The sequence below is a fragment of the Nothoprocta perdicaria genome, unplaced genomic scaffold (genome assembly GCF_003342845.1).
Source record: "Nothoprocta perdicaria isolate Ctin4 unplaced genomic scaffold, notPer1 scaffold_76, whole genome shotgun sequence".
Lineage (NCBI taxonomy): Eukaryota > Metazoa > Chordata > Aves > Tinamiformes > Tinamidae > Nothoprocta > Nothoprocta perdicaria.
In genome coordinates, this window is record NW_020456043.1 from 1,887,930 (window position 1) to 1,901,492 (window position 13,563).

At 45.1% G+C, this 13,563-nt stretch overlaps 1 protein-coding gene across 1 annotated transcript in view; it reads left to right on the plus strand.

The window, feature by feature from the left end:
* The window catches only part of MAP4K5 (mitogen-activated protein kinase kinase kinase kinase 5), a 52,632-nt gene that overhangs the window by 24,842 nt on the left and 14,227 nt on the right, over window positions 1–13,563 (plus strand). Inside the window, exons 3-15 of the mRNA XM_026051525.1 lie at window positions 1,627–1,717; window positions 2,848–2,912; window positions 3,913–3,968; window positions 5,035–5,082; window positions 5,174–5,216; window positions 5,567–5,639; window positions 6,748–6,879; window positions 7,368–7,430; window positions 8,655–8,736; window positions 9,324–9,440; window positions 9,808–9,886; window positions 10,754–10,812; window positions 11,786–11,850. Coding sequence (XP_025907310.1) covers window positions 1,627–1,717; window positions 2,848–2,912; window positions 3,913–3,968; window positions 5,035–5,082; window positions 5,174–5,216; window positions 5,567–5,639; window positions 6,748–6,879; window positions 7,368–7,430; window positions 8,655–8,736; window positions 9,324–9,440; window positions 9,808–9,886; window positions 10,754–10,812; window positions 11,786–11,850 — 973 coding nt within the window. The remainder of the gene's footprint in view (window positions 1–1,626; window positions 1,718–2,847; window positions 2,913–3,912; window positions 3,969–5,034; window positions 5,083–5,173; window positions 5,217–5,566; window positions 5,640–6,747; window positions 6,880–7,367; window positions 7,431–8,654; window positions 8,737–9,323; window positions 9,441–9,807; window positions 9,887–10,753; window positions 10,813–11,785; window positions 11,851–13,563) is intronic.

A 13,563-nucleotide genomic window follows, 5' to 3' on the forward strand; every position in this document is an offset into this window, starting at 1 on the left:
CTGCAAGGCAGGATCAGCTTTGTCACTTTTTGATGGYGACTTGTCCATCTTTTCCTGCAAATTTTCCATCTGTGCGAGATTTCACAGCTTTTGGGCACTGGAGTTCAGTGCTCCATTGCTATTGCAGATGGAAGGCGTTTCCCAACAGAGGATGAGGAATGTAGGTCCAGGCAGTTTAATCCCCTAGTTGTCCCCTCATAGACATGAGGAACAGATTATTCCCTCTCTCCTTCCCCAGTATCTCATGTATCTCTGAGGATTATGTCTGCTGTTGGTCTTTTTTTATTCCAGATAGCCATGTTTTCCTCAATTTCTCCCATTATCCCTGCTTTCAGACCTCTGTCATCCTTGTTGCTCCGTACACTCCAGCTAGTAGGATTTGGACAGCAAGTCTGGCTGCTACACACAGTGTTTTGCTGCTCTGGGAATGCTTCTGGACCATGTGTATCAATATGTACAAATATCTGAGGGGAGGAAGGGGCCAAACTCTGCTGGGTGGTGGCCAGTGCCAGGACAAGGGGCAGTGGGGACAAGGTGAAGCCCAGGCAGCTCCGTGTGSCCGTGAGGAAGAACTTGTTTGGTGTGAGGGTGCCCGAGCCCTGGCCCAGGCTGCCCAGGGAGGCTGCGGAGGCTCCTGCTCTGCAGATCTTCCCAAGGCGCCTGGATGCGCCCGGGTNCCGAGCCCTGGCCCAGGCTGCCCAGGGAGGCTGCGGAGGCTCCTGCTCTGCAGATCTTCCCAAGGCGCCTGGATGCGCCCGGGTGCCCCGTGCTCCGGGTGTCCCTGCGGGAGCAGGGCCTGTGCTGGGTGATCCCTAGGGATCCCTTCCAACCTCAGCCCTTCTGGGATTCTCTGAACTCTCCCTGGTGCCCATATGGGAGGGACATCCTCCTTCCACGCTTAATAGTGTGTGGAATGAAGCTCCGAAGGTGCCAAGCTCCACGCTGTGAGTTGAGGACCTCTGTGTCACCCACCTTGGTAGGAGATGCGGTGATGCTTGGGGCAGCAGATTTACTCTTTTCCGCTACAAAATGATTTTTTTATTGGAATTTACAACAATTTTTAAACTTTACCCTCCCCAAGTTAAAGTGGTGTAAGTATTCTAGGCTATTGCTCTGTCTGCAATATGTTTTTTAGTAGTTTTTGTTTTTCTTTACAGAGGGTATTTTAGGGTATGTAAATGCACTTATTTAGCAGTTGTGATCTAAAAGCGCCCTTGTGCTCCGTGCCTGGGGTCCCTTCTCCTCCAGGCRTGCAACAGTGAGCCTACACAGGCCATTGCCTTTATCGGAGGTGTTTTTAAATGGAAATGACCTCTGGAAGGGCCCATGGCCTCCTTGGTGCCCGCAGGGGACTCCACACGGGGTGATTTCTACCATCATCCCCAGGACTCCTGGGCCCCTCAAGAGTCTCCAGCTGGATCTGATCCTCATACAGGGCTACCAAGGAGCTTTTCCTTTTTCCAAGCGGGCCAGTATTCAGGAAAGCTCTTGTGGAGGGATGAGCAGATGTCCAAACCCACGGCTCGGACATCAGGGATATTTTTGGTGAATTTTGCACATTCTTTCACGTCTCCCTGACCTTTAGAGCTGAGTGACGGTAACGGCGGCTGCTCTCTTGTTTTCCAGGCGATGACTTTTCCTTGATACAGCAGGAAATATATATGGTGAAAGAATGCAAACACTGCAACATCGTAGCCTATTTCGGGAGCTATCTCAGGTAAACCTCACCTTTATCACCCGCATTTCTATTCATTCCTTCCTAAGGCAATGCTCTATCTATTTTATTATTATYATTGGTATTACATCCTCTCTCACTGCTCATCTCTAGGTTGGATCCCCTTCAGTTCCCAGCTGACTTTAAAAAATAAAGTGACTAACACTTTACTTTTTGTGCTGGCCCAAAGGCTGGAATACTTTTATCACTAGGAGCAGAAAGAAACTTTTCCCCTCGGGGCTCTTAGAACATATCCCAGCCTACTCGCTTCCCGGGCAGATTTCAACCGTTTGCCATTCCTAACATCAAATAAGCTCGTTATTTATCTACGGCAGAAATGCTTTTAGGAGGTTTATTTAATAGCAATATTATGTGTTGTGGAAGTGGAGTAAGCAAGCTGTAAGAGCAAAGATCTCCGAGTCTGAGACCTTTTCCATAGCTCTGGTGTGACGGATGCGAACAAGCCCGGAAAGGCAGGAGCAGAGGGATGCCAGCTGGCTGCCTCCTCAAGGCCACGCGTTAACAGTTATGCAGAAAGTTGGCAAAAAGATTTTCCATATCTGTGGAATTCTGCCATTTAGCAGCAGGCTCGTGGGGAATATATTTCACTGCTTCTCTCATTTGAGGCTCAATCTTCAAATTTCTTGGAGGGCTGCATTTTTAAAGTAAATTGAGTCGACCAAGTGGTCTTCAGCTGGAGCGAGATAGCTGAATTCCGGCATGCCCAAGCCCTCTTTTGAAAGTCGGGAAGAATTTCTTAAAGACTGTTTAGATCATTTAAATTTACGATCAAAACTGTGCTTTRATATGTTTAAATCATGTTATCTGGCTAATAATCTCTGGTGTTTCTCCTCCCTGTTCTTTATTGAAGCTAGAAGTTCAGTGTTAAAGCAACATCCCTTAGATCTGATCAGCTGTTGGAGTCTTGTCCAAAACTGACACAAATCCTCACTTATYGCAGCAAAAATGTTACGTTGGGGTTCTTTATAACATAAAATGTGTAACTGCTCATGGTACATTGGAAGATTTACTTTTAATAAATGACAAAGAATGGTTTAAATGACCGTTATTAGCTCTGTCCTGCATGCAGTTCAGCTGGCTCTGATGCGTGTGTTTTAACTCACTCTTGACAGCCGTGAGAAGCTGTGGATATGTATGGAATACTGCGGTGGCGGATCCCTCCAGGATATTTACCATGGTATGTCAAGGCTTTTGGCTACATTTATGCTTTTTAGAAGCTTTTAGCAAAAAAATGAGGTTGATTTCTCCCTGGGAGGTGGTGGCAGTGTCTGTCCTTATGGTGCATTGGCCGTCAGCGTTCACTAGCTTGGGTCAACCAAGCACCTTGGCAGGTCGGGGCAGGGGTTCTTCATCTGCTTTTCTCAGAAAACTCCCCAGAAGTTTGCATCATAATCAGGCTAATTAGCTGATTAGGGGCTTCAATAGTGCTAGAATAAACCTACCCGATAGATGCAGGCAGTGCTGAACGCAGAGCTGCAGTCTGTGTTGCAGATCTGGGGCCTGTGTGCTAGTCCCCCCAGCCAGAAAGGGTGCATTGGGGGAGGAAGCTGATTGTGCTCTCTATTTTATTCTAAAAGGATAAAACCAACTTTGTTATTCCTGTCCCTGTACAATAGCCTGCCACTCTTAGGACTATTTTTACTTCTGAGATGCCAAGCTGTTCATTCTTAGAAAGATTTATTGGAGTGGTTGGAAAAGCAGCCTGGGAACTTCCTCTGCCTCCAGCCGATAGCACAAAGTTCTCAAATCCCAAAGCTGTTTCTACTTTATCATACCAAATGGCTGAAAAATTGTTTTAAGACAATTCTAAGTCCCATAGCCCCCTAACCGTCCATGTTCTTAGTACTAAGAAATCAACAGAACTCATTTCTGCTGCTTTTTACCTCACATATGATGTTAGACACTGTATTGTTACCAAGACATCTGTAAAATGCTAGTTAGATTTCTGCCAAAACAGATTTTCTTCTTGCTATGTGTATTGTGTTCTGTTATTGCAAAGGACAGAAGAAAAAGATGTCTGAAAGACTTTCTGTTTAAAAAAAACCCCACTTTTCAAATCAGATTAAGATATATAGTTCATGTGAAAATGTTGTTTAACTTTTGCATGTGAATATATCTTTTTTTTGCCAGTTTCATGGCTGTATTGAGCTTACAGAGTCTGTGATGTTTGTTTGCAGTCACGGGGCCTCTGTCGGAGCTGCAGATCGCTTACGTGTGCCGGGAGACCTTGCAGGTACCGCGGGGGTACGGGGGAGCCCTCGGGATGGGCACCAGGAGTGGGATGAGCAAATTCGGGCCATGATGCTATCCTGTCGCCTTGGGAGCACTGGGTACCCAGGGACACCCCTTAACTCGGGTTGTCCTGTTTGCTCCTATACTGTATCAACAAAAATTAGGGCACACACAGTGACATAGCGCAATAATTGCTTACATCTCTGACGAGCAGCTTTTATTCCACCCCTTGTGCCACGGTTAGCATAGGAGTCTGCACAAGAGCAGAAGTCTCTGAGGATCCCAGAAACCTAAAACTCCGGTCAGCTATGGAAGGTGCTATGTCTTCCCAGGTTGTAACTGCAGAGACATCTCAGGTTTTTGCATGTGCTGTTCACTGCAGTGATTTTAGGACTGATTTTTGAACCCCGTTGCAGAAAACAGCCCATACCTAGTAAGCAAGAGCAATAAAAACCTGTGCTATGGCAGTAATTCTAGCGATACATAGAGGGAAAATATTACATGCAGACGACTGAGATTCTCTTCTGTCTTGTGATTGCTAATACATGGAGAAATGCGAGATAAGATGATGCAGATGGCTTGTTCCCTAAGGGAGCTTTTGCCTCCCTGCTCTTTGAATCGGTGAGTACCTCTCAGTAGGAGAATGGAGAAGACACCCACCTTCCCCTGCAGCACTGGGTGCTTGGATCCCTGCCCCAGGCAGAGGCTGATCTCCTGCTGCTGCTTGAACTTGTCCTGCTGGAAGGAGCAACTTAAAGGCTGAGCCTTCAGGAGAATGATTAACTCTAGCAAGGCTAAAGGTGCTGTGTCCCGAGGTTTGCTTGGAAAAGGCACATCTCTCCGTGGAAAACGTTGCACCGTGCCCCGTCGAAGCAAGTCTTCACATGCATTTGTTGGTGCTGGGAGTGTATTTCCTACTGCAAATCTCAATTCCTCACCTTCCAAATAAAATAAATGGAGGACATTACATTTATTATTTATTATTATTATTATGACCTGCTTTGTAGTATGTTAACAAACGGCAAAAAGTTTCTCCTTATAATTAATTTACTTATTTTTTCTTCCAGGGTCTTGCTTATTTGCATATGAAGGGCAAAATGCATAGAGATATAAAGGTAACCTAAAACTGGGAGCTTAYCTCAAACTTTCTGATGCAGAAAATTTTTGCTGATACAGCATCTTAACTTTCTATGTGTTGTGTTTTAGGGTGCAAATATTCTACTAACAGACCATGGAGATGTCAAGTTAGGTAAGTTGCCTGAGTTTCATATTAAGACCAAGTGAATATTTTAATTTAGCCAATAAAAGTCTGAGGTCTGCAATGAAGGCTTGGACGAGGTCTGTATTACCAGCTTCCCCTAATGACACTTCACATTTGAAGAGGCACAAACCAGCTGAATCTTTAACTGCTGAAGCTTAATACATTTTTTTAGTGTGTGTTTTTTTTTTTTTTTTTTTTAGTATTTAGTATACATTTTTTAGATCAGACATGTAGGGTTTGTTTGTTTGTTTGTTTTTCTAATACTGCACTTCCTAGAGTGGAATTGGAGGATTAAGTGGAAATCAGCTTTCTGAGTATGTGATATTTCCATTTTACAGCGGACTTTGGCGTAGCAGCAAAAATAACAGCCACCATTGCGAAGAGAAAGTCGTTCATCGGGACCCCTTACTGGTAATAAACCACTTTGCTTGGTGGGATTGCACACAAAGCTGAGCTGTGTTTACAAACAGTACCAAGAACTTGCAAGTGCCCACGCCGAAGTGTGTGTGCATACATATAAATATTTATACACACGCGTAAGTACACACACACATGTTTTTAAGTTCATAAACTTCATTGCATAGATTGCCTTTCTTCCAAGAAAAGTGCCCCAAAAGTGCATATATGTAGTTTGGAACAGGATTGCCAATTCTCCCTAGTTTATTAGTGCAGATCTTTCAGCCCCTTTTCTGGACACCTGACGGTAAATAAGTTCTCAGTTGCTTCATTCCTTCATTTCTCATGGAGGTTCTGCAGAAAGAAGTTCCGTCTCCAGGTGAGGAGCAACTTCTTYACTGTTAGGGTGACAGAGCAGTGGAACAGGCTGCCCAGGGAGGTTGTGGAGTCTCCTWCTCTGGAGGTCTTCAAAACCCGCCTGGATGCCACCCTGTGCCACAYGCTGTAGGTGTGCCTGCTTGAGCAGGAAGGTTGGACTAGATGATCTGTAGAGGTCCCTTCCAACCTTGAACATTCTGTGAATCTGTGAATTGTGAAGAAAAATTTAAAATTATTTTAATTGTCTCCACTACTTGAATTTTGCACTAGGCAACATTTAATACGCAGACAGGTCGTGGTAGCTCTTGAGCTGGCTGACACGTGCAGGTTTCACCGCTTGGGCCTTTCGGCAGCGGTGGTGCCTCCCTGCAGCATCCCTGCGCAGGCTGCACGTGCAGCCGGAGCTAATCCGGAGCAATTCCGCCTCGGAATTGTCCGCGGCCTCTTTGTCCTGTCGGGGAAGGACTAAGGGCAGGGATTATCACTCATTAGAGCGGTCGGCAGCACTCAGGGGAGCTGCTGCTATTCCCGGCTTTGCCGGCGAGTTCGTGACCCGCGGCAAGACACGTCACCTCCTGCGGGTGTTTCTGTGCCCTGGGCTGGCCGAGGGGGGTGACACCAGGCCTTTGTCGCCCGCTTTTTGGGGAGGATTGTTCTAGAATTAGGTAAAGCACGTGGCTCTTGGGTGCGGGCTGCCATTCAGAGGTCTCTGCGCTGCGCCTGACCCTCGGCTTTGCTTTTCCAGGATGGCCCCGGAGGTGGCGGCGGTGGAGAAGAACGGCGGCTACAACCAGCTCTGCGATATCTGGGCGGTTGGCATCACCGCGATTGAGCTGGCCGAGCTGCAGCCYCCCATGTTCGACCTGCACCCCATGAGGTCTGCTCCTCATCCCGGAGCCACRGCCGGGATGTCGCGGGATCGTCCCGGCTCCTAGCTCAGGAACTCAACCTAGAGCTCCATCACCAACCATCTAGGTTCTGTGAGGGCTGTGTCTGCTCCTTAGCCATCCATCTGAAGCTAAGGACTTCGATTTAAAGTGAAAATTATACCTGAAAGTTCTAAATGTTTTTTAAATTTATAGCATCATCAACAATGGGAGTAATAAGGGATATAATAAAATGAGTAGAGAAACCATCATGTTATATTTAACAGGCTTATGCCTGACAATTTAGAGATTAGGAGATCAACACCCTTATGGTGTCTGTCTTCTAGCACGGTCTAGACTATGATCCAGTTTTATCAGTTTGATTCTTATCTTGAATGAGATTTGTAATATGAAGGAGAATATGTATTCAAAGTGCTTAGGTGTTGGAGTGAAGTTTATCTTTATTATTATAATTATKTTGTTCTCCCTTTCTCTTTAGGGCATTGTTTTTAATGTCAAAAAGTAATTTTCAGCCACCAAAGCTAAAGGAAAAAGCAAAATGGTGAGTTAAGCCAAAGTTTTGTACATACCATGAAGGAGCTAAGTTAGCAACGTGTAAGAAAATGCATTGGATCTATAAATACTTATATGCCACAGAAGTCTGTGCACATGTGGTGTTAWTTCCTTGCTGCAAAGGTGGCCTTTTTCCATGATGAAATGTGTGATTCTGGAAGGGCTGAAATGTGCCAGAGCATCCTCCCTGATGGGGTCAGTGCCACAGGTCCTGAGGGGAAGGAGATGGCCCCTCTTGGACCCACTTTGCGTGTCCTAGGAGGGAAAGCTGGTTTCGTCCTTTCCCTTGCAATACACATTCTGCAGTCATTTCTTTAACTTATGGTACATTCCCAGCATATGCAGGATTTTTTGTGCACTTAATGTCATTTTATTTTGATAACCCAAACCATTCTAGTTTGCCAGATGCTTTGCTCACAGTTGTGCCTTGCAGCTTTTTGACCTTGAGGAGCTTTAGGGGGTGGATAAGAGCCAAGGGAAGGGAAAGAACACTCCTCAKGAACGTGTTCCCTGTATCCAAAACAGCCGATGCACCATCCTGCTCCAGAGCCCTTTTCTCAGATGCTYAGGCTAGAAGAAGAAACATGTTCATAACATATCTTGGATGTGAGCAGATTTGGGCGAGTGTTCACAGAACGGTGCATTAATCCAAATGCAGTGGCAAGGAAAATGCTTGTCAAAGTCCTGGACAATGCCTGTAGGTCTGGGCGCAATAGCAAATTATAATTCAAATTTTAAAAGAGATCATATGATGCAATCACCTAAAGTGTTCTGAAAAGGGCAACCAAAGGTTTTAAAGAGTAGACAGAGTCCTTATTTTTTCTCTTCTYATTTTATTTTCCTTCTTGTGACCATGAGCAGTGAAATAGGTGGCAAGGAATAGGTTCTGAGGGGTTCCTGGGTATCTAATTTGCTGTTTTTATTGGTGATTATCTAGCTTCATAACACTGACATTCRAAAACATAGAAATAACACCACGTGTGTTTGGTTTATTTGCTATACCTTACCCAAACTTTTTCCATGCAAGTCCCATGAATCAAATGTTGGTGTTTTTTTCCTGTCTGGCTAACCTGGTAGTGTAATTACTCAGATCTGAAATGCACTGAGATCCTTGGACAACATTCTGGTTTAGCAAGTTCTCTTGTAACCTGCCTTGTTACTATGTTGAAATTTAATAGCATTTTGAAAACTTTGCTTTTTTTTTTCTTTAAAGGTCATCGATATTCCACAATTTTGTCAAAATAGCACTTACAAAAAATCCAAAGAAGAGACCGACAGCAGAAAGGCTCCTTTCTGTAAGTGCCTTGGACCTTTTCACGATATCGATAAATGATCTCGCTTCRAAATGAAGAGCAAATCACTAGAGAACCAACCTGCAACGTTTTTCTTTCTCTAATCTCACAATACGGGTGATGAAATCTCAAAGGAGGAGACATTGGCCTGTTGTGGGCAGTACATTTTTTATTCACTGTCAAGAGTTTATCAGGTTTCTGTTACTGAAAACTACTGAATGTTGCCTCATCTTCTGTCCTTGGCCTGCRCAGGTTGAATGTTGACCCCTCCTATCATGCAAGAAGGGAACTGGTCCCTTTAGCAGTTTTTCACATGTCTAATTCTGTCTTATTAAACTTGAATGAACTACTCATGTGAAAAATTAAGATACTGTTTGTGTGACTCAGGGTTTAATTGCCAATTAAAACTGACCAAAAGCGTGGCATTCCCATGCTGCTGGAGAGCTTGGACGTGTAGCCCTCAGGTGTCATTAAAGAAACATTCCAGCCCCCAGAAAGCTGTTAGCCGAAGTTTAATAACAGATTTTATAGTGGTTGTTTATWACATAACATTTGCTTATCATAACTTGACTTTTTTTGTGTGTTTTTAGCATAGTTTTGTAGGGCAGCCTGGACTTTCAAGATCTCTAGCAGTGGAGCTGTTGGACAAAGTTAATAATCCTGACAACCACGCACACTACAGCGAAGCAGATGACGATGATTTTGAGGTGAGAACATTTATTTTCGGTGAAACCTAAAATCTTTAAATACCTTGCTTTGCTTTCACTGCATAAGCTCCCAGCTTGGCAGGGACACTGCTCCATCATTTCTAGATCTCCTGGAAGTTGCAGTGCTGATGAAAACAGGAAATCTTACTCCAGGGTTTGTTACACTTCCACTGTAGAATACATAGAAAATTCCTGTGCACGGTGGTAGGAGATCTTTCCTAGGGTAAAGACGACGTAGGTAAAAGAGACTGAGACTCTTGGGWCTCTTTGAGGCTGCAACAGCTTTGTTTTTCTTTGCTGATTATTGACGGAGATGCAGTGAAAGCCACGTAACCTTCCTGAGCTTCTCTGTTCACAACTCTTCCAGCCACACTCCATTATTCGCCACACAATTCGTTCAACAAACAGGAACGTGAGAGCAGAAAGAACAGCGTCCGAGATAAACTGTAAGTCCCTGAACTATTTTGCCCTTCGTGTGGGGTTGGTTACGTTTACCAGTAAAGGATGTYGGTGTTACTGCTTTATTATATGTCCTGAAAAGCCTTTTCTGCTCTTTCTGCACACTTGAGAAACAAAACCTGAAAAAAGCATCACATAAACACAAATCTTCAATATCGTTTTCCAATAGCAAAATTAAAAAAGAAAACACAGCAAAACCCTAGCATTTTGTGTTTGTGTCTACGCTCTTTCGAGGTCCTTAGTTAAACCTTTTTTTGGACTTAGGGAGGTACTTCCCTTGTGATTGCAGTAGCTGTCCTGTTCACAGCTTGTATTATTTTAGTGCATTTTTAAGCGTTCTTTTCTTTTTTTTTAATTTAAAACAGTATTAATTTTTTTACTTTGTTGGATAGAAAGTGAAGTTCTGAGGGTAGAAACTGCCTTTTTCAGGTTTGGACATTGCAATTTAAATACTGTCTGCCTCTCAGAGTCACACATTTGTCACTCGTAGGAAGCTTACTGTTTTTATTTAAAAAAAAAAAGTTTTTTTTTTCACATGCGTTAAAAGCATGTTTTCACATGTGTTAAAAATAACATATGGTTACACAGTCACATTTTATGATGCTTTCATTGTTTGACTTTGTATTTCCTTTCTCAGTTTCCTTCTTGTGAGTTTCACATTTGCAAATTTAATCATTTAGACAATTAAGTCCTCATGAAAAACAGTGATATTTCAAGGCAGATAGATAGATTTTATAGGCAGATTAAAACTGCATGTATCACTCAGCTATGTTATAACATGTTCTTCACTGATGCATTAAGCATCAGAAAGGTATTCGTGTATACATTAAAGCTGAAAACATCATATTTTGCAGTTGATAAGCTGCAGTTTGAGCCTCCTCTACGGAAAGAAACAGAAGCTCGAGATGAGATGGTAAGATCAAGTTCCATCAGTTATTAAAATGACAGCATCTCCATTATTTCGTGGCTCAGCTCTAAGCAATATGTATCCGAACCACAGAGTCACGCGAAGACGGCTCAGGGTCCCGGACAATCGCCACATTTTTAGGAGAAAAGAATTGCCCTCTGTGCAGAGCCCTGCTCAGATGGGAGGAATGACACGGAGCAATGAATGCGACCGGGCRAAGGGGCCGCCCGGCGGCCGAGCGCCCTCGCCCAGCGCGGCGCCCGGCGCTCCCGCTGCCGGGAACGCGGCCAGCTCCGGCGCGGAGCCGCTGCTCTTTGCTCCAGCTCTGCCCCGCTTGCTTCAGCTCGGCTAATTAATGTTCCCTTGGGCTGCTGTGTGCACAAGAGCTCCATTTATTAATAAGTGATGAGAGCAGCAATAGCTGCCGTCAGCAGTAATTTGGAGACGTCGGTGCTCGGCACTCCAGGAACATCCCATTCCTGCATTTTGGAGCTGCAGTCCAGCAGGTGGACACATGTTCATCCTTTTTGGAGGTGACTGCTCAGGTTCAGATGTGCTGAGCTCCCCTCCAGACCCTGTCTGAAGGCAGGAAAGCTCCCGCCCGCGGCGCATGGTCTCTCGCGCCGGTTCGGAGGCAGCTACAATGTGGTCTCTTGTTGGACAAGCAGCTTGGAAGTGTCCTGAGGTGAAGTCTGAGCCTAACGAGTCAATAATTTAATAGTTGTTTTGTAAGCATGTTATAAAACATGACTCCACTTTGGAATTCTATTTTACTGATTATGGGTCATTCCGCAGGCCCTGGAAACCTCCCAGGCATCTTTGGGTGCTCTGGTTAATTTCAGTTTGCTAGAAAACCTTCAGTTTGCTGGAAAAAAATCAGTTTGCTAATAATAATAATAATAATAATAATAATAATAATAATAATAATAATAATACATATATATATGTATTTATATAATGAAAATCTCTGCATCTTCAGGGTGTAGCGGCCGGCACTGACTTTGCTTCACATTGGAATCCTTTTGTTGATGGTGGAAGCAGCAGGTAAGTGAAGAGTTTAAAAGCATCTTTAATTTCTGTGACTTCACATGCAAAGGCAAACTGAAAAGCAAAGTTAAGTTGATCAAAGTTAATCAAAGCGTGTGATTCTTGATTGGGAAACTGGAAACTGGGCATCCCTCCCCCTGCAACTGGTTGACTCATGGTGACGGGTGAGTAGTGTAGGGCTGCATCACCCTGTTTGCTGCAGTGCATGGTCAGAGCAGTGACATCTTTAATACAGTTTCCCAGTGTTTTGGTTTCAAATTTTGGGGAAAAAAAAAAGTGCTATAACTAGTTTTGCCCAGGCTAAAAGCAGAGTAGGAGTACGAGAGTACGACTGTCTCCAAGCTGGAACTGAATTCAGTGCGTGTGCGGCTTCCTTTTGCTGCAAGCCACTGGATTCTGCCTTTAAAAGGTGATCTTTGAATTTGCAGTGAATTTGCAGTGAATTTGCAGTGAAGAGAGGGGAGGTTTCGCACTGCTGGCTGATACACACGTGTAGGGAAGGATGGCGTGTGAGCTAAAATAACTGCTCAGCTGAAGAGCCTGCCTCCCATCTGCATGTGGAGCTGTGTCACACGCTGAATTTCTTGGGCTGTTTTGCAGATAAAGCCCTGCATGGGCTGCCACCAACACTGCAGCCCCCGGCACGCTGGCGGGCTCGCACACACTGCGCTCTTCAGGCCTCTGCAAGTCCCCCCTCTTCTCTTCTCACTCTCGTCCCAGCAGAAGTTCAGGGCTGGTTCCCAGGCCCCGCCTTTGCCCCGCGAGGAGCCCCAGCAGCTTCTCCTCCTCTTCGCTTGTGTTGCTTGGGGGGTTGGTGCTGCAGTGCACGGGTTTGGGGAGCAGGGAGGAAACCGCGCTCTGGTTTCCCCCACGCTCTGGTTTCCCCCACGCTCTGGTTTCCCAGCTCCATCTCCTCCCCTGCAATGTGACTTATTAATTTGCTTCAGCTGTAGCATTTTTAAGACTGTACCAGACAGTACTGGAAGCAGAGTGGATGCTAGGATGCACTTATTGCTAGGGCTGGGAGCTGGCAGATGAACACAGGTTTATGGGGAGCAATTTTTCCCGTTGGAATGGCTACAGCCACGCAGTTTCTGGGTGGTGGATCTGTGTGCCGCTTGCCTGGAAAGGATTCCAGTTTGGAAAGATAAAGAGGAAATGCAGAGCCCATCTCTGTGGGCATCGTGGGCAGTGCCAGTGATGCAAGGAAAGGATGTGTGCCACGGCTGCTGCCTGGGGAGGCAGGAATTGCCGCCCTGGAAAGGGAAACGTGGGAAACTGCACCTGAACGTGGAACTAAGTCACTGCTTTTTTYCCCTTGTTATTATTTCATCTTATTAAATGACTCCTTTATTTGTAATTTTTGCATTATGGAGGTGGTTTTTGTTGCTGGGTGAGTTTTTTGTTCCTTTTCCTTCACAAGGAAGGCCTAACTTGCAGGGAGGTTCTCCAGGGCTCTAGAGCAGACACATTAGTGTCCTTAGGACACACTTGTGTTTTTCCTGTGACTGTGCTGGGTGCCAGGCAGTGCTGGGAGATGCACCCACGGCTGGGATGTTGCTTTAAACCAAAGCCCCTGCTGCTGTGGGAAACAGTCTGAGCCTTTGTAACCCTAAAAGCAGGAAACTTCCCCCTGCTTTTCCTTCTCCACTTGTCCCCCACTGGCTGCCTGTTTTCCTCTCTAGTTGATTGTACATCCATGCTGTGGTC